We start from the raw sequence: 19,083 nt of genomic DNA on the forward strand, positions 1-19,083 counted from the left end.
TACTTGCATAAGAGAATATTATCTACATGTGATTAATACTTAGTCACTGAATACAGTAAACAGAACTGAAGAAATTCACCTGAAATAAAAATGGCCATATTGTTTTACCTCATTTATTCTCCTTTGAGTCACAATGTTTAACAGATGTGTGTTCAAATAAATAATTGCAAAATAGCTGTTTTCTGTGTATGCTTCTGGTTTTATGAAAGGAAAGCTGTTTGCAGTATGTCCTAAACAGTTGTAGTTAAGCAGTCAGGAAAGAGAAGGAAAGACAGCCATGTTACTTATTCAAGCATGCATAAAAAGTTAAGTACATCATGAGTATATGAACAATGGACAGGTTAAAAAGTAATGTGTATAATCACATATATTGCTATTTATATTACAGTAGATCCATCTGAAATGTATTACACAAACATATCATAACATTTTGATTGTGTCCGAAAGAGCTTACAATTTAAGCAGAATTCTTTAGATAAAGATAGAAGAAGCAACAATTTTTCCTTTTTTGGAGAGGCATAGTTGATAGGAATCAGATTAAGAATTGATCTGATGAAAAAATGAAAAATATTCAGTTTTGTGAAGATTTTATTATTTTAGAATTGGGTTTGTTATGACTGGGAAATTAAAAAAAAAGGTTTATAAAAGCATACTTTGGCTAGGAAAGAAACAAAATCTTTTTTTTGGAACTTTGTTAAATGTTGTATCATGATGATATAGTAGATTAATTTAAAAATTACTATATCTAGATTAAATAATGAAACATTTCATCATAATATGTTGTAATAGGATATCAGGGAAATAATCCTTATTTTCCTTAGTTTTATTCTGAAACAGAATGCCAGGAAAATTTACATGATTTTGCCAAGTTCTCTGATTTCAGAAGATTTGCATAATGTGCCTGAATGTGTTTTATTAAATATCTCTGAACAGTTCTACTTAATTAAGAGGCTAGGAAAGACACATACAAAGATCAGAAGAGCCAGGTCTCAGTTTCAGAACAGCACTGTAAAAAGGCAAGCTTCCTATAAATTATCTGGGCAATATTTACACTAAGCTCCTGGTGAACTCCAAAAAGAAAAAGGATACATTTAATAGCCAATAATTGGCTAATTAATCATTTACAATGAATAATTTAACTAGCTGCATCACTAACATTATTAACCTTCCTAATCTGCTTTCTCATTTCATGTAACATTAACAGGCCTGAAAGGGTGCTATTTAGCAAAAACAAGTGACCACAAACAGCAGAGAAATCATCTAAAAGTTATTTAATCATTGTTGATAGCTTCAAAATCACTTAGGATATGAAGGTACTTTTTTTTTCTAAATCAATAATCAAATCTACTTTTCTATTTACTAACAGTGTGCTGTAAAGTAATATCAGCAATTCAAACAAAACTTCAAGACCCAACAATAAAGACTAACTTGGTTTCTATATGGCAGGCACTGAGAGCAATCATTATCCAAATCAATTGAAATGCAGGTACCAAACATTTTTCCTGCAAATCACTAAATATTTGTTCTATCTTTTAAAATAATCTATACGCAGTCATAGATTTAAGAATAATACTTTATGATATTAAAAACAATTTTTGAAGTAGAATAGAAGATTAGGAAAGTCATTTTAGAGTAGTTTAATTCTCTAGCTAATTTTCTTCTCTTTTATAGCCAAAAATTTCCTATTTTTTGTCAGTATTCAATGATCGTAAAATGAAACAGGGTACTTCCCGTTTGAGGCACAACTTTTTAAACTCAATTTCTAAAAAATTCATTGCATTCAAAAGTTCCACCTTAAGTGAAAAAGTTACTTTAGCCAAATACCAATAGTTTTTCTCATCTAAACATTAACCTGTTGCAAGTGAATCTGTTTTAAAAAAATCACTCTAGTTTGTTTATACACATATCTAGAAAGGCTGGATTAACATTTAAATAAATAAAATATTAGTCCAATAATTAGAAACTAGACATCAAGAAGCAGGACCTAATTTCCTCATAAGCTTCTGGATAATTTTATGCTGTCCTTCTGAACGTTATATATGCAATATACTTTCATGTCCAAACTGTCAATACTAGTTATTCATTTGTCTTACAGTAAATAAAACAACTGCTGAATACACAATTTTCTTCTTTTGATTAACTGATTGATGACAGTACAGTTCAGTTACTTTATTACATATACCCTCTCTTTTATTTTCCTTAATGTAAAAGAATTATAATGTTATTAACTTAGAGTTAGCGATGAAGTGTAACAGAACAGATTTGTAGTTTGAAAGCAGCCCCCAAATGCTCCATTAATGTTACGCTTAACTAACACCTTATAACTTCTATATTATAATTTCCCTTCTTCTGTTAACCGGCTTGATTTTGCATCATGGAACAAAACTCACCATTGCCATTATATAGAATCTGCATAGTTTCAAACTCCAGGGCAGTATACGTTGGGTCTAAAACTTCACTGTAGTCTGCCATTTCCATGTCTAACATTGGTTCCGAGAGCCTCATCATTGAGTGCAAAAACAGTAAAAAAGCTGCTCAAACGTACAAGCGTTCCATTCTGTTTCACAGTGATTGATAATCCAAAGTTAACTATAACTGTGTCACTACGTGCTGCAATGGGAGGAGCTGTAAAACTGCTTCTGCACGCTATATTCTGCCTGTACTTTTTTCTTCTTTTATGATACAGTGCAACCCTTGTGATAATCCTGGAATGCTTTCTGGAATAACCTTATTAGGAGTTGTGCTGGCTCCAGGTCTTGAGTGAATTCAAGTATGTCCAGGAAGCTTCCTTTCTCTTACCCCCTACTAAATACTTTGTGTGAATGTGTAGTGTAAAAGGTCCTAAACCCACCACTCTGGTGGTTTTCTGTAAAGAGACTGCATTTTCATGTGCCATGAAGAGCAGTAAGAAAATGTGATACGAGTATGAGCTGTCTTAGTGGGCAATACATTCATCATCATGTTTTAAAAGACAACTGCAGAACTACCCCTTTTTATGACTTAGTGTCTTTAACAGTGGCAGTGAATTGGCTGCTCAGGCATGCTTGACCAAGACACCTTACGCAACACAAACTCCGCACAAGAAACACCAGTTTAAAGACCTTCTCCACCACATACTGTGTTGTTGCGATGGCTCTAGGCACTGGGCCTCGCGTACTCTCGGAAGGTGGCCTTCCTGCTCTTACTCTTCTTCATACAAAGACGTCATGGCAGCATGTCGTTTTCAAGCACCATTGAGAGGTACAGGAAAACAAATCATTCACCTTCTCTGAAAAGAAGGAAGAAACTGTTGTGAGTTCATTGTTCATTAGTTAGTACACATGGCATGTACAAACCCAGGTAGAAACCCTTTTGTAAAAGCCATTTGAGTTTTTGTGCAGGAGGGAAGAGAACAGCTGAATTTGACTGGTGAGTCAGCTTTTAAATGCTGGACAGCAGAATTTCAAACAACATGATATCTCAAGTAATTTATTATAGAAGACTATTCTTTACACAACTGAACAACAGTTGCATTAAAGGTTACATATATAGGAGAACTGTCCAGCTTAGGTTTAATTAATTAGAGCCAATAACTGCTTCACGTCTAGCAATATAGAAGACATTCTCTTCAGAAAGTATAATTTCACAGAATTGGAAGGACATAAAGTTTCCCTGTCTTTAACTACAGCTACATTTTTTTTTCTTTTTCTTAAAGAAACAGATTAAGTATTTTTGTAAATTAAGATTGATGAAAAGCTATATTTGTTATTGAAAGCCCATATTTGCTTGGGAAATCCCAGCAGTTTTGTCACGAAGTGGAATCATTTCATAATATCTGGCAGTTCAGTCTGAAAAGTTTCTGCAGCAGCAGAATTTGTTGTAATTGCTACAAAACTAGTAATAGTTACTAAAATGACCCATTGCATTAAATATGCTACTTAAAATGATATACAAAGGTTTCAATGCTAATGAGACTTATCTTTGTTCCTTAGGATAGGATTTTCTATAAATAATCTCCGGCTTTTTCATACCAAACTTGTATGTTGCACAAATATGAAGATATCTAAGACTAGTTGAGTTATATTTCAAAATTCCAGCCCTGAAAACACTTTGGCATGTGAATAACTAAAATAAAGGAATGAATGCAAGGTGGAAGGTATCCTGTACGATATGACAATCCTACATTCTCTCCACTGTTAACAGAACTTCTTCACTGCTGCCGCACCAGGCCCCTCCTTGACTACTAAAGAGTGAGAATGAACTGACCCTTTGCACTTCTGTTATATAAAAACTCATTTCCGTTGATTTTTTAATATGGAAAAATGTACAGTACAGGAAAGCTGCTCTTTACACTATTCTTTTCATGTTTTGCTAAAGAAAGTTATTACAGTCAAATCTTGCATTCATAAAAAAACCTGTATTCTGGGGGATTCTGGCATGCAGTAAATTATGAACAATTAATGTACACTAAATGACTACTGTAAAATATTAGTATGTTTTCCTTCTTTCTTAGGTGGATCACAACGCAGTTCTGGAATTAGGGGGTTTGAGAGGAGATGCCAATGATAAGCAACAGCTTTTGGTGCTTTGTCAGTCCAAACTTCATAAGGTTCACTAGCATTCTGACCCACACTCAGCAGTATTCTTTTCTTGCTAGACACTTATAGTGTTTTTCAAATGCTGTAAGACCTTGCAGCTTGTAGTATGAGATGTTCTTTCAAATTCTAAGTCAAGTCATCCACTGCTGACAGCCAAGAAATATTAGCCTTAGATAAGCACAAGTTTTAAAATGGTATAACTAGTCAGACTGTAAAACACCCCTTGCAGATAAATGACTCTGTAAACTTGAGTAAGAAATGATTTTTCAGAATTAATTTTGGAGTAATTCTGAAGAATGCGGAAGCTATACAATAATGGTTTTGTTCATGTGGTTTTGTTGTTTTTTTCTTTAAAACTGAACTCAGTCACATACAGCAAGCATTCCTATCTTATCTTTAGGACTATTAAGCCTGTTAATTGTTCAGCTCTCCATATGAGATGTAATCATTCTTTCTGATTATGGTATAAAATAGAACACAAGCTAATAAAATCAAGGTTATTTCGATAAAAGTCTTTCTGAAAAGAAAAATAAAACTCAAGCTACTATCTCTATTGAAGACATTTTGTTTTAATGCAGCAATAGGTCCTTTTACTATTCCAGATAACCTGGAATGTAAGTCCCTGTAAGAAGGCCTTTATCTGAAGGCAGGTTTTGTTGTTATTTTTCCCTGTTTTCCAGTGTGCTTTTATATCTCTTTCTTTGTTTTATAAGAACTGTAAATTGTGGTGGACCTACTCTGAACGCATCCTGTTTTTGTCAGTAAGCTGGTATACTTATCTAGTGTGTTGGTAAAACAGGCATGAGCTCTCTCCTCCCCTTTGCAGGCACACAAGAGAGACAGGGTATGTAGGGATTCTGCACTAACTGCGCCTAGTGAAACTGTATGCACTGGGCCAAAACGTCACCTTATTAAACTCAGCCAAAGATCACCAAGTTAGAGTTTCTGTTTATCTGCCAAAAGCTTGCTAGACAGGAAGCTGTGTGCGCATTTCCTCACTCCGGCAGGGAATCTCACCTTTGGCTTAGAAAGGCACACCTCCATATAGTATCGGAGACTGAACGTCCCTCTCCTATAAAGCACCCTTAATGCTACGCAGAACACTGCTAGTCATGGTCACAGAGTGGCCGCCTCAGCCCGGCTGATACCCAGCCCGAATTATTTCATAAATGATCCATGAGGAATGCCTGTGAAATATTTGTATTCTAATGATTACGATGTCATGAATGTGTTTGACATGTAGAGATTCGTACTACAGTAGTATATTTATCTGATAGAGACCATGGGCTACTTTTGAAAATAATAATTAAAATATCATAATTGCATCAGACAGATCTAAAAACGAGTGTTAAATCTAAACATGCATTACCAGACTTCTTAGACTTCTGGAAAATAAATAGCCTCTCGTGCTTAAGATCTAAATACTGTGATGGAAACACGGCTGCAGTCATCTGTGATCCTAAAACATTACGACAAGTATTGAGCATTGACATCCCCCCTCAGAAAAAAAGTTCAGAGACAAACTAGAACAAACTTGCTTTTTGAGCTAGTTAATGTTACAGGCAAGTTTGTTCTAGTGATTTTCAGAACAATTTGTGAATCACGAGAGTAAATGCAGAGCAGAACAACTGCTCCCAGGAGGCTGATCAAAGGCACAATCCAACACACTCTTCTCAAACTCAGGACCAACGATCACCCTTACTGGATACATTTATGTCACTTAGGTGCTGTTGTGTCTTTTTTTCATGCTGCATCTTTCTTTTGACTTTGTCCTGGATGTACATTGGTTAAATAAAACACTAGAAAAGCAGAGCCAGTACTGGAATTGAATAACAGGTTTTCAGGGCACACTTACTAGGCTAAGTAGTAAGATCAGCTGCAACAAATCATGCCAGGTGAAACATAAGTACAAATCTTTGTGGGAAATCTTGGTTTAGCCTGTTTCCATTACCCACGTTTTTGGACACTTAGACCACTCCAGGCATTCTCTAAGAGCCAGATTCTTGTACACATTGACTGTACCTCTTTTTTCATTTGAATATGATTCATTATGTTGATCTGCATCATACAGCAAAAAAAAGCACACAGCTTTCTGAAATAAGGTATGATGAGGGGCATTTTTCATTTTGGAGTAACAGGGAACCGACCATTACTGTGATGTCTGAATTATCTTTGTGCTTTTGGCTTCATAATGAATCCATTTCTTAGAACATTCAGCTGTAACTTCAACAACCACAAATAAAAATACAGAGACAAAACAAAGAATATGCCTGGCTTCTGATTTTTGGAACATTACAGACCAATCATATTTAGCTTGCTTGATAAGCTGAAAAAATTACCCAAACAGTTATGAAGATGTCAATGACTAGTCTACATTAGAGTTTAAAACCAAGTAGGAGATTCAACACTCCAAATCCTATGTACTACAATTTATAATTTTCATCTTGCACTCACTGAGGTCTTTGCCATGTCTGTACTTGAGGGAACATATCAAAGCAATAATAAAGCTCTAAAATATTTTGACCCTGATGAATACTTGCTGTAGATTTTAAGGATAATTTACTTTGGCTGAGGATATAGTCAACTTTCAGATGCTCCTTCCATATTCCAAATATCTTTCTCTACAACTTATTCTAAAAGAACAAAAGTTTTATGGATTCTATATTCCACTGTATCATTGAGTGGAAATGCTATTGGCATAGCAACAGTAATATAATGGTGCCAGATATAAAGGGAAGATGTTACACCCACTATGTAAGGTTAAGATAAACAAAGCTATCTGGTTTATCTGATTTCATTGATCAATTATACATCCACACATACATCAGTTTGCAGAACGTCAGTGAATGTCTTGTGTAGCATCTTGCTAAGAACAAGACACCTTTCAGACAGTAAAACCTTAGCTGTTCTCTTTCTTTTACAGAAAGGTGTGTTTGAGGGCTTTTCTCATACCACACTCACCCAAATTCTGCACAGACCAAAACTATAAAGACGATATCTTTTGCCTTTTCACATTCACTAATCCATGTACTGTACTACTCTCTGTCAATGGTTTAGTGAAACTAGTGATGTTTCTATGTGGGGTGGTCCCACAGCTGCATTCTCCGGCCCTTGATTACCTACCAGACTCAGGAAGACTTTTACTATTGTTATTACTTCACCCCTTATTACTATCATAGTGTGGTAAATTTCTTCAGTTACAGAGAGTTGGATTCTATCTATAATAATTGTACATCAGCAGCTAATACTAAGAAACTTTCCCCAGAGATTACTCAGCCTTCACCTTAGCGCAGGGGTTTTAGACAACTTTACACCAAAGAATACCACCACTAAAGAGCAGGAAATAATTCAGTGAAAGTCAGCTCACAGCCAAGAGGTCACACGTGGACCACTGCATAGAGGCTACCACAAAACGTCAGTTAGTAGCACTGCAACTACACTGATGGAGAGCGGCGTGTCTGCGTGATGGACAACCCAAGGCCGTGATGGTCCATGTTGAAGAAGCGCATTACTAACGTAAGATTTAGAAGGACAGCTAATGAAAAAGTGGAACTCTGACGACAGTCAGGACATAGCATGCCAGGTATGGGGGTTAGGAGATAAAGACCGAGGACACAATGCAGTTACATTCTTTTATCTAGCAGTTCCAGGAGGCCTCTAACACAGGCACGCTGGACTTTGAGACATGTAGATATCAAACATCATGCAGATTTAAAATCTCATTTTATGTATCTGTGTATATATATATTCATGCATTTATAATATATATATTTTTGTGTGTGTGTATGTGTGTGTGTGCATGTATGAAATTCTTTTAAGTGTTTTTAGGGCAGCTGGATTTGGCTCATGAATAGACCTACAAACACGGATCTGACAGGGGAAAGCTCTGCTCTTGTTTTAAAAAAATTGCATTTGACACTTGTTACCTAAGTACTGGATCCTACTAATTCTTGACAATATACTGTACGTGTGCAGATTTTCTCCATTAGCTAATAGTAAAGCTGTATTGTGCCACTTCAATCCATTCCCGTGCTTGCTTTGTGTTCAGATTAACAGTAAATTTTCTAACTCTATCTGGGGTTAGCAGGCACTATTAAATAATTGTACATTTTCATGGGGAGCAAGGATAAAAAAATAGGATATATTTGCTTTTCACATGACAGCAGATAAGGTTTTACTGTTAGGTATGTGAATTACTATTAGGTAAACCTCAGTATCTAATATTTATATTTTAACTGAATGTTCTTTACTTCATTTTATTTTGAAAACTCACAATAGCTGTGAGGCATTGCCAGGCTAGAGAGCTTAAAGGATTTCTGTAGCTTATAATTTTGTGGTGATATTTGCTGAGTTACAGTTAAATGACAGGAGCCACTTGTTAATTATTTGCTTAGATCAGGTAACTTATTATTTTCTAATAGACACAGGAAAATTAATCAGAGACTTGTCCTAGCAAACTGAATGATATGAGAAGAAAAGAGGAGAGAGTTCGAGTGTAAGATAAAACCGAACCATCGTGATATTGATAAGTAAGATTAAACATGCCTGTTAAAGAAATCCCTATGTGATTTCTAATTTCTTAGTAGGCCTACCTGGCGGGTTTTTATTCAAGCCGGCTCATAAACAAGTTTTACGTAGCTAATTAGATAACTTTTACATACAAGTCATCCATGTTTATCTTGAGAAGTACCATCTAATGACATATATTTTTCTTTTTCTCGCAGATAAACAGCCTTATCTTTGTCATACACAACGAGAGTTGAAAAAGGGTCATCCGATATCTAGGCAGGGTTTTTTAGCTTTTCTAGAATGCCTCTTTTCTGTGTGCTGAATTAATCACAGCAAGTCTTCTATAGTCTGTCCCTCACTGAATGAGTTTATGTATGTTCCACATAATGTTTCAGCACAAACACACTTCTGCCCATGTTAGTGACTATATAACTCTAGGTCCTCAGTAAAAGGCTACTTAACGGACTGAATAGTCAGACAAGTCCCATTATTTTCAGTTACTCTATCTAAAATTAAAATTTTTAACTAGAGTCTCCACTGACTCATCACATTCCTGCAGAAAAAACATTGTGTCAACACACTTCACTTAACTCTTGCAAGGCCACTGTCATAATTCTGCTTAGCTTAATAATATCTCTCAGTTTTATTGTTATGAAGATCAGCTAAGGAGAAGTTCAGAGCGTGTTAAAGACTAAGAATGCAAAATTAAAATACAGTAAAGAGACAGAAAATCCAAAATACTACCTGAATAAAGGAACATGAAAGCATAAAGGCATACATTTTGTTTTAATGATATCTGGGGTCAGCTCTTCAAAGTATCAAAATAATTCCATTTTATGCACCAAATAAATGTGAAAATTTTTAGAATAACTCCTTTGCTGGGAGAAATATGTAAAAAATGACCTGATTTTCAAAGGGACATTTTTTTCCACTGAGAACAATAATAAATGATGGGGCTGAGTACTGTTGAAAATCTAGCTCATAAAGCCTATTAAAATTAATAATCCTAACCTTCTAAAAATCAAAAATTGGACCAATAAAATCATTACATTAGGTTATAAACCTAGAAATTCCACATTAAAATTATTACATTGTTTTTTCTAAAGAGTACCAAATCATTCTTGATTTCATCAAATGTGAAAGGACAAAAGTATCTCCTTGAAAATAGAAACAACAGTACTGTCCAAGAATCTGGAAGGTTCTGGACACTTGGTATGTTTATGGGCAGAGGCATCTGAGTTGTAAGTGCAGTAAATTCAGATCTCACTGCACATAAAATGTGGAACGCTCTAGGTGAAGGAGATTAAGTCTATCCTTTGCTGTACACGTAGCGATTAGTTCCGCAGCTGGCCAATGGTGATGCCTTAGTTTTAACTGATGCTTGGTGTGTTCCCAGGAAGAAATAAAACATTAACTACTGTACCTTCCAAGAGCTACAAATAAATCTGATCCCAATGGAACTTTTAACAGCAATTTTAATTAGTTCCAAATCAGAGAAAGTCCCTTTTAAAACACTGTTGATAAATATTACAAAAATAAGATGGACTAAGTCACAACACTCACTGAGCTGAGCACGAAAAATTCACTGGTGTGGAAACTATGAGAGAAGCAGCACTGCAAAGCTGTACTTGGTCTTAACCAAGAGGATATTTTGAGAAATGGTCATAGATGCAATTATGGGTCAACACACAATGCAAATCATCAAACTCCAATCTGAAAAGTTATGTGTAGCTACAACAACAGAGGTTACAAGATCAATTCTATCTTAACTATTTTGGATAACCCCTTGTGTCCGGTTGAGTCTTCTTGATGTCAGCAACATTCATGTGGTCATATTCCTAGATTTTAATGTATTCATATAGACTCCACCATCATTATATCTGAGACTCTTGCAGTCAGTAACATTATCTGACCTGCATTCCTTGTTTTATGAATAGAGAAACAAGGCAAAGAACAACAAAAAAGGGATTATGACACCTGACTATGGTTCTACAATATAGTCATCTACATATGAATTAGATGTCTAAGTCCCTTGTAGATAATGAAGAGAAACAGGGCTTCTAAACACAGATTCATCAAATCTATCTTCGAAAGCAGGATGAGTTAAATCAGCTTTCAAAAACATCAGTTTCTTTCCACATACAAAGCAGATACCTAAAGTTAGGTGAGGTGAGTCTCACCCATATGCCTCTCAAAACTCACAGAAGAAGAGAGAACTTAAGGCCAAGACTCTGGATGGAGCCCTACCTCCTGAACTCTCCGTTATACTTTTTCAGAACTAAAACTACTCCCCTGCTACATGCTATGAGTAACACAGAAAACATACCATTTATCACATTTTAAAACCAACTCAAAATATCATTATAGTCCTAATTCATATAATGGATGCTTGCTTGAGTTGAAGATGTGTTTCAAAAAGCCTGAGCTTTAGGAAGAAAGTCAGGCAACCTAACAAGAATGGCCGTGTGTACAGTCAAAAAATGATGGCCACTGTACCAAGTGATGAATAATCGAATCATACTCAGGTATATCCCCATTCAGTAAGAACAGAGATACCTTTAATAAAATCCAAAAATAATCAAAGTAAAGAATGTTCTTCATATCAGTAAGTGACAAAGCAAACATGGAGTGACTATACCTAAACGCAGGACAAATTTACTACATGGTCTGGCCTGCAGTCCTGGTTTATGGATGCGTATCTAAAATCCCTGCTGGGATAAAATCTGAGGATATGCCTCTATCTGCCATAGTTTCCTTTGGAAGGAAAGCTAAGCACACAGACTGGCTCAGAGCGAAGCTAATACATACTCTGCTCTAGGGACCCAGAAATACAGGGCATGCTGTGGACACAGCTCACTTCCTCACCTCTTGGGACACAGCTCCGGCATGTTCCCTGGGGCCAGGGCTGTGATGCACTTATCCCCACAGTGCAGAAAAACCCACAGGAGCAGCTTTCCACTGGAGATTAAGCTGCCTTATCAAAGGTATACTGTATGTTGAATGAAAGAAGAAATCACATCCAATTGGTTAAATATATTTCAGGAGAGAGATACAGAAGATTTTTGGTGATTTTTTTGAAAACAATTCTGTGAAGATATGCATCTTTTCATCTGATTGAGGAGAAAAAGCAGCTGTAAACTGTATTCTCTATTGAATAAATGTTCTAGTAACCCTCACTACCTAAAACTGGTTAATTCTCTGGATAATAATATTGCTTTAATTAGATATGTGAGAAAATACACAAAGTAACAGTCCACTTGATCAATAAGTTCTATAAGTACATCAGCATTTAAAATATATTAGTATTTAAATACCCTCAACTGATCTGGGGGAATGATAAAGATACTTTCCTGTGAAAAGTTAGTCTTTTACCTTCCAAAAACAAGCAAAAACATAGTAGAAAACAAGGTCCCAGTCAGAAAGAACAGCACGACTAATTTGTTTGTTTAGGAATCGGGAAGGCTGAGTCAGTAGAGGTGGTGTGCAAGGAAACTAAGGTAATTTAACTTAGATAGGTGAAAGGTAGGTCACTACTGGGTGTATCCTAACCATTATGTTAAAGTTTTATTACAAATACAGCACATATTTGAAAACTCCCAAAATTTACAGGTGAGCAGAAGAAACAGAGGTAGTAGAATTTTCTTTTTATAAGTGATCTAAGGTTGGAGTTGGAGAAGCTTAGTCTAATAAAAGATGACACCTCCTGCTACAAACCTCTTGCTTAGGCCTTTGGATAAGTACAACTAAAACACCACAACCTCTTGTTACGCTTTTTTGGATAAGTGGGGTTAGAGATAGGATAAATATTTTCCCATTTTAAATGTACAAATATTTTTGATAAGGCTTATCTAATGGACTTGCATAGCATTCTTGGGGGAAAATGAAACACAACTACAGCACATCTCTTGGAAACAACAGTTTTAAAAAAATATTGATTATTCCGAAGAAGCGTGTCTGAAATTATTACTTTGGGACCCCAAAGTCTTCAGAATAATGAAATTCAAAAAAGATATGAAGACACAAAGTTGTATTTTATGTAAGTAAAGTCATATTTTTCATTTATTAGGACAGATAAGCAAAGAGAAGACTCAAAGGAGAAACAGGACACAGTTCCTTGCTAACTGCTGAAGTTGAAGAAAATGAAAGCAACTAAAGGAGCATGGTAGTGGAGTGCTGTGGAATACAGTTCTGAATAGAAGGAACAAAAAATTACTGGCTTGATTTTCTTTTCTGAAGGGGATCTGAAAATAAAATTCTGTCAAGAGATACAGAAGTGAGCTAATAGATCGAGCATCTCTACAGCATCCAAGAATCAGTTTTATGAGTCCAAAAAGAGGAAATATATAAAATACCACTAAGAATATGAGCAATCCTATGTAGACTCTTAATTTCAGTGGGATCTCAGGACATCGTCTAGTTCAACCTTCTGCTAAAAGCAGGTCAGCTACGAGGTCAGACCAGGTTGTTCAGGTCTTTATCCAGGAAGGCTCTGTGTTTCAAAGGATGGAGATTGGAAACCTGTTCCACTGCTGGACCTGTTCTCCCAGTCCTCAGTGGGGAAACATTTCCCTTACATCCAATATGAAACTCTCTTCTTCCCACTTATGTCCACTGTCTTTTATCCGCACACCTGCACCACACTGAAGAGCCTCGCTCTGTTTTCTCACTAACTTCCTCATGGATACTGAGGGACCGCTGTGGGGTCCACTACAGCCATCTCTTCTCCAGGCTCTCCTCACAAGGCAAGTGCTTCAGTCCCTGTCTTGGTGGTCCTCCACTGAACTCATTCCAGCTTATCCATGTCCCTCCTGTACTAGGGCGTGGGGGGCAAAATTGAAGGCACTATTTTAGATGCCATCTAGCGAGCGCTGAGTAAAAGAGGATAATCACTTTTGTCAATTTGCTGCTCCTGTTAATGCACTCCAGGATCGTGCTGGCTTTCTCTGCTGCCAGGGACACTGTTGGCTCACATTAAGCCTGCTGTCCACCAAGACCCCTCAGTCCTTCCCAGCATAGCTGCTCCCTAGCCAGTCCATTGTCAGTTTCATAGCTTTCAATTCATTTTTTATTCTCTAAGAATCATAAAACTTTCGTAGCCTCTCCTAGGTAAATTACAAGCTCATTCTCTATTTGCGCTAAATTTTTAACATTTATACATAAACTACCTAAGATACCATGATAGATTTGGTTTGAGAAGATTGACTCAGGTGTCTTAGACAGTTTTGGTTAAAACAGTGCTGTATCTGCTCATTTAGCCAGAATAAGAAATCAGCCAGTCGCTTCCACCAGTACATCTGGATACATTTTGTAGAGCCAGTAGAACTCATCTGCACCTCCTGCTATCTGTCATTCATCTGAGAGCGAACGGTATTTATACTTCCATCTACACTGTGGGAGTGCAAAAGCTGCCATTACACCTGGAAATAAGGAGAAGTAATGGCTTGCCAGCCATGTTCATGGCATGAGAATGTACATCTTACAGAAGGAGACTAAAAGGAGTTGGTTTGCCCTGCTCAGGGAAGTGAAAAGCTAGAGGGAGTTTATTCTACAAATAAATCATGCAGAGTAAACATCACAGAGGAGGAAAAACTATTTAGACAATATGACAATGCTGACACAAGAACAAAGGAGTAAAATTTAGACTGTTAAGTGGAAAGCTTCTAAACAAGAGAGGATTAAGCCACTGTAACAAACTTCCATTTCAGTAGTGCAGGCAAGGAACTTAACTGGTTTTAAGAGAGAGAGATTTATGAAAGGGATCGTATAAGTTGGTAGCCCACTGGTGACATCAGCCAACTTGATGACTCAGGAGATCTCTTCTGGTTTTACTTCTTATGTTCCTTGAAATTTCTATCATGACTATTTTAAAAAAAAAATCAGTCATTTAACAATATCATGCGTGGTATTCCAATTATGAATTAAATAACTTTGAATGACAGAAAGCTAACCTCAGTGTGATAAGCAATTAACAGAATTATGCAGTTACTGCAGCTAATACATAATTAACAAGTGCTGTAAATGATGTTATCCATCTAATTCGCCCAGATTGCAGTAGCATTATTCTTAGACATGTTTAGCAAGTTCTGCAGTAAAGTAACGTGCACTGCACTGAAGTGCTCTTTACTAACACGTTCGAATTCACAAAGCTGCTATTAGAATTAAATAAGATATACACCAGCATCATTTCCTCTGCCAATTGTTTTCTCTTCTTTGGAACTATCCCGGACAGAAAATCAAACTGTAACAAGTCCAAAGGATGTTTGCACAAACTGAACAAAATAAATATTATATAATTAAACAGGAAAAATGTGCAAAAAGTCATCCCGATGGAACAAATGGCATTGAATTCAAAATAGCGTGAGTTTCTGCTGGGTAGGAAGGAACAAGAATCATGGAGTTCACTGAGGGAGAGAGGGAAATGTTAAGAGTGGCAAAAGGAAAAATGTTTTTAAAGTTATGTATATTTAAGAACTGAAGAACTTCTGATCATTCAGTGCCTAATGAAATCAGTGGAAAAATTCATTGTCTTTCAGGACTGGGTCTTCAAGAAAGAAAGTGAGAGAAAGGGTAATACATGTTGGAGTTGCAAAGCTCCTACTTAGCTGATTAAATCAAGCCAATTAAAAGAGGAAGAAGAAACTAGTAGTTCATAGGTCTTCTGGTGTTCTTTCCCAGAAGGATATTGGAAGATACATATTGCTGGAGAAAGCTGGGATATATGATGACAGCTGCCTCATCTGCATCACATAGCCTTCAGTGAATAACATACTGATATCATTTGGCAAAATCTTCAAGGACTTTCCATCACTCTGCCACCAATTTCTCCAGTGAGTCTGCAGCTCCTTCATGTGCCCTGCTCCCTAAGCCTTCCAAAACTGGGACAAAATACCATTTTTAGTAGTATGAAAAAGCTAATACCATTTGGAAATAGGTATTGATGTAGCTTTCAGGAGCACGTTATTTTCTTGACAGTTCTGTCTCCACCTGCTCATCATTTTCTAAAGGAGCCGCATGTTGAAATTGGGCAGTTAATTATGCAGTCTCAATAAGTAGGTTATTGAAGCATGCAGCAAACCTTTACTTACATTCAAAAGCAAAGCAATAGAGTATAGTCATTTCAGTTCTCCACATACAGATGATGGAAGGCTGATTTCCTAGACCGTTTCAATTTTTACCTGTAGCTAATACCTGCAGCCAGCAAAAATAAAATACATGCTGAACTGATGCAAACAAGCCATGCTGCTAAAGAAAATCCTTATTTGGTTTATAAAAGCTGAGAATATAGTGCTTTCACTCAAGGTATAAAGGCATTTCTGAAGATTAAAAAACTTAAAGAAAATGCTTAAGTCATCAAACAATGTTGTCAGATTTTCTTCCACTTAGAGGAAGAATAGAATAAAAGAGAACAGAATAGAGAGTAGAAAACAGAGCAGAATAAAAAGCACAGAATTTATACAATGTCTTGAAATACTATCTGGAAGGATTAAATATAGGGAAAAAGAGACAAAACGTTTTTAAGATTGCCATACTGTTGGCAGCTAGAAGCGTATGAATAAAAGATATCCTGCTCTTTGGATGAGACTAATGTTTAGGTAGTGGGTAAACTACATACTAAAATAGGATTTGCAGTAGAAAAGCCTGAAAGAAAAATAAGTTTAATTTGACCATGTGCAGAGGATTTCAAGAGGATGAAGTTATGAAGGAAACAAAAAGACTTTTTATAGTAACCTTGAGAACTCCTTTACACCTTCTGTACACATGCCGAATGTTCTGGGTTGACTTACAGTTTTAGATGCTAAGCCTTAGCTGGGGAATTACTGTCTCTTTTTATTTTATATATTTATGTTAAGGCTACCTATTAATTCTATACATTTTATATCTGTGCATTCTTTGTATTTATGAGCAATTCTTAAGTGCAAAAAAAAAAATACACTGGTCACTGATAAAGTTCTGAAAGACAAATTTTCTTCTGCATCCCAAATCTAACTCCTTGCTATTAAAATCCAAATAAGAGTGTACCATTCTCAAGATTTCATATTAAAAAAATACCACTAGCTTCAGCCACAACAGCTTTCTTTGCTTTGCTTTTTATTTTACTAGAAACTTTATGGGTCATACATTGTTCTTTCCCTTGGAAGTAACTGACAACACAGAAAATCATTTCTGGACACCAGGGATGAAAATAACTCCCGTTATTTAGGTACAACAGGACTTTAGTCAGGAACACAGATTCTTGCAGTCTAAATTGTAGGTCTGCTGAGGTCCTATATTCTTTATTGATCTTGTAAACTGCAGTGCATGCAAAATAGAAAGCGGTAAAATTATTAGCCCATCAGTACTTTCTGCCCTCAGAAGTGATAGTGCAACACCAGTATCCAGATTGATTTTGGCAATATCAGAAATGAGAGGGTATTATTTAATAGTTAAGTGTATATAAAACTAATTCTTTGAGAATATTTTCATACACAGACTATGGATCAGAAATGTACCACTTGCCTAATTGTGCAGGAAAAGTGCAGTACTTGTAATAACGTAGCCTCTCCCCCTGGGGCCACTATAAAGGCATAATAAAAATCAACAACTGTACTCAAGTGAGGATGAAGCCTAGGAATGGATCCATTCTTTAAGTCCCTCTGCATCTCTCTCTCTCTCTCTCTCTACCTTCCTTCATGTATGCAAGGTAAATTAGTCTCTTCATCATCCATGATTAGGAAAAGTTAGAATCTCTATGGGAAGTGCACACTTTTTTATATACCTCTTTCATTTCTACATTTTCAGAACTCCCTTACACACCTAATCCTATAGCCATTAGTAAGGCAATAAAATGGCATAAAATGAGCAAAGGGCAATAAAGCAATCATATCCCAGCATGTTTATTTAGTTGTGGTTCTTAATTACAGAGACCTTCGTACCCAGTGATACCTGGAGCTGCTACTAATTCTCCTCTGTTTCAAATCTCTGGATATCATTATCCTCAGACTTATGTCCAAAGCTTTAAAGCCTGCCTCACACAAAATATGAAAATAAATAAATAAATAAATAAAAACTAACAGAAAGGAGGATTACTTTTATGAAGAAGGGTTTGCTAATTCAGCAAAAATCAATTTTCTTTTAAAGCAGTACATAAAGTGCTGGTAGTGGAGGCAGAATGGTAGAGAAGGTAAACATCTGGTCTGTCTCTACAGGTGGGTACAGACTGCAATTCTGTTGCCCATACTTTGACCTACCTGGATGTGAGTTAGATGCAATACAAAATTCATATAGCTGCACCAAGGTTGTGTCAAAATTTGTCGGCGTATGCTTTAAATCTTTGAGTGCATTCTCCAAATCAGCTACACAAACGGCTGAAATACTGAACAGTGTTCAGAGGCTGTAGTGATTAGTCTCTAGACTTATCCTCAGTGGAAGGAAAAGTATTTAAAATCTAACTATGCACTTGAGAATCTGATGGCCAGCCAGGCTTTCCTCACCTCAAAATATTCGATAAGCAGTCAAATTTAAGATGCACTAACTATAACATGCTGTGATTACTGTTACAATCACTACTATGTTGATCTAAAATCCATTCTTATTAACATACCACATCTCTCCAGTTTAAATAGCTATAATCTGCTATCAACTATGTAAGTAGAATTTCCTCTATCTTTACTTCTCCATTTATATTATTCTCTAAGAAGCTTTGAAAAAACAGTTCTCCTAAGGTGAAATTCTGATAATCTTCACTGACTCCTGAATAACACAGAAAAATACAATTTGACTGAGTTAATGTGGACCAAGAACTTGTGCTTGTCCTTTAGAATAACCCAATTTGATTTAAAGATGACCAATGACATAGAATCTATCAAAAAATCTAGGAGCCAATTACTGTCAAAGGCAAAGAACAGTAACTTATTTTCAGTTTTGATGCCTTTCAGCCTTCCCTGGCTTCTATGGTTTTGGGGGGGGCTTTTTTTTTTTTGTAAAAATTAATCTATTTTATCATTTTAGGGTTGTCTTT

General features: G+C 36.1%; 1 protein-coding gene across 6 annotated transcripts in view; it reads right to left on the reverse strand.

Annotated features, from left to right (window-relative positions):
• HNF4G (hepatocyte nuclear factor 4 gamma) overlaps nt 1-19,083 on the reverse strand; it is a 63,183-nt gene that overhangs the window by 18,875 nt on the left and 25,225 nt on the right. For 3 of the 6 annotated variants that reach the window (XM_068932471.1, XM_068932473.1, XM_068932472.1), the window contains exon 2: nt 3,118-3,268. The exons of 1 other annotated variant lie outside the window; for it this stretch is intronic. Coding sequence is in view for 1 of the 5 variants with exons in the window: in XM_068932470.1 (XP_068788571.1) it covers nt 2,391-2,508 (118 nt within the window). In the remaining 4 variants the exon portion in view is untranslated. Of the gene's footprint in view, nt 1-2,390; nt 3,055-3,101; nt 3,269-19,083 lie in introns of those variants that run through there. 2 more of the 6 variants (XM_068932474.1, XM_068932470.1) reach the window with 2 other exon arrangements.

Source organism: Struthio camelus, chromosome 2 (assembly GCF_040807025.1).
Source record: "Struthio camelus isolate bStrCam1 chromosome 2, bStrCam1.hap1, whole genome shotgun sequence".
Lineage (NCBI taxonomy): Eukaryota > Metazoa > Chordata > Aves > Struthioniformes > Struthionidae > Struthio > Struthio camelus.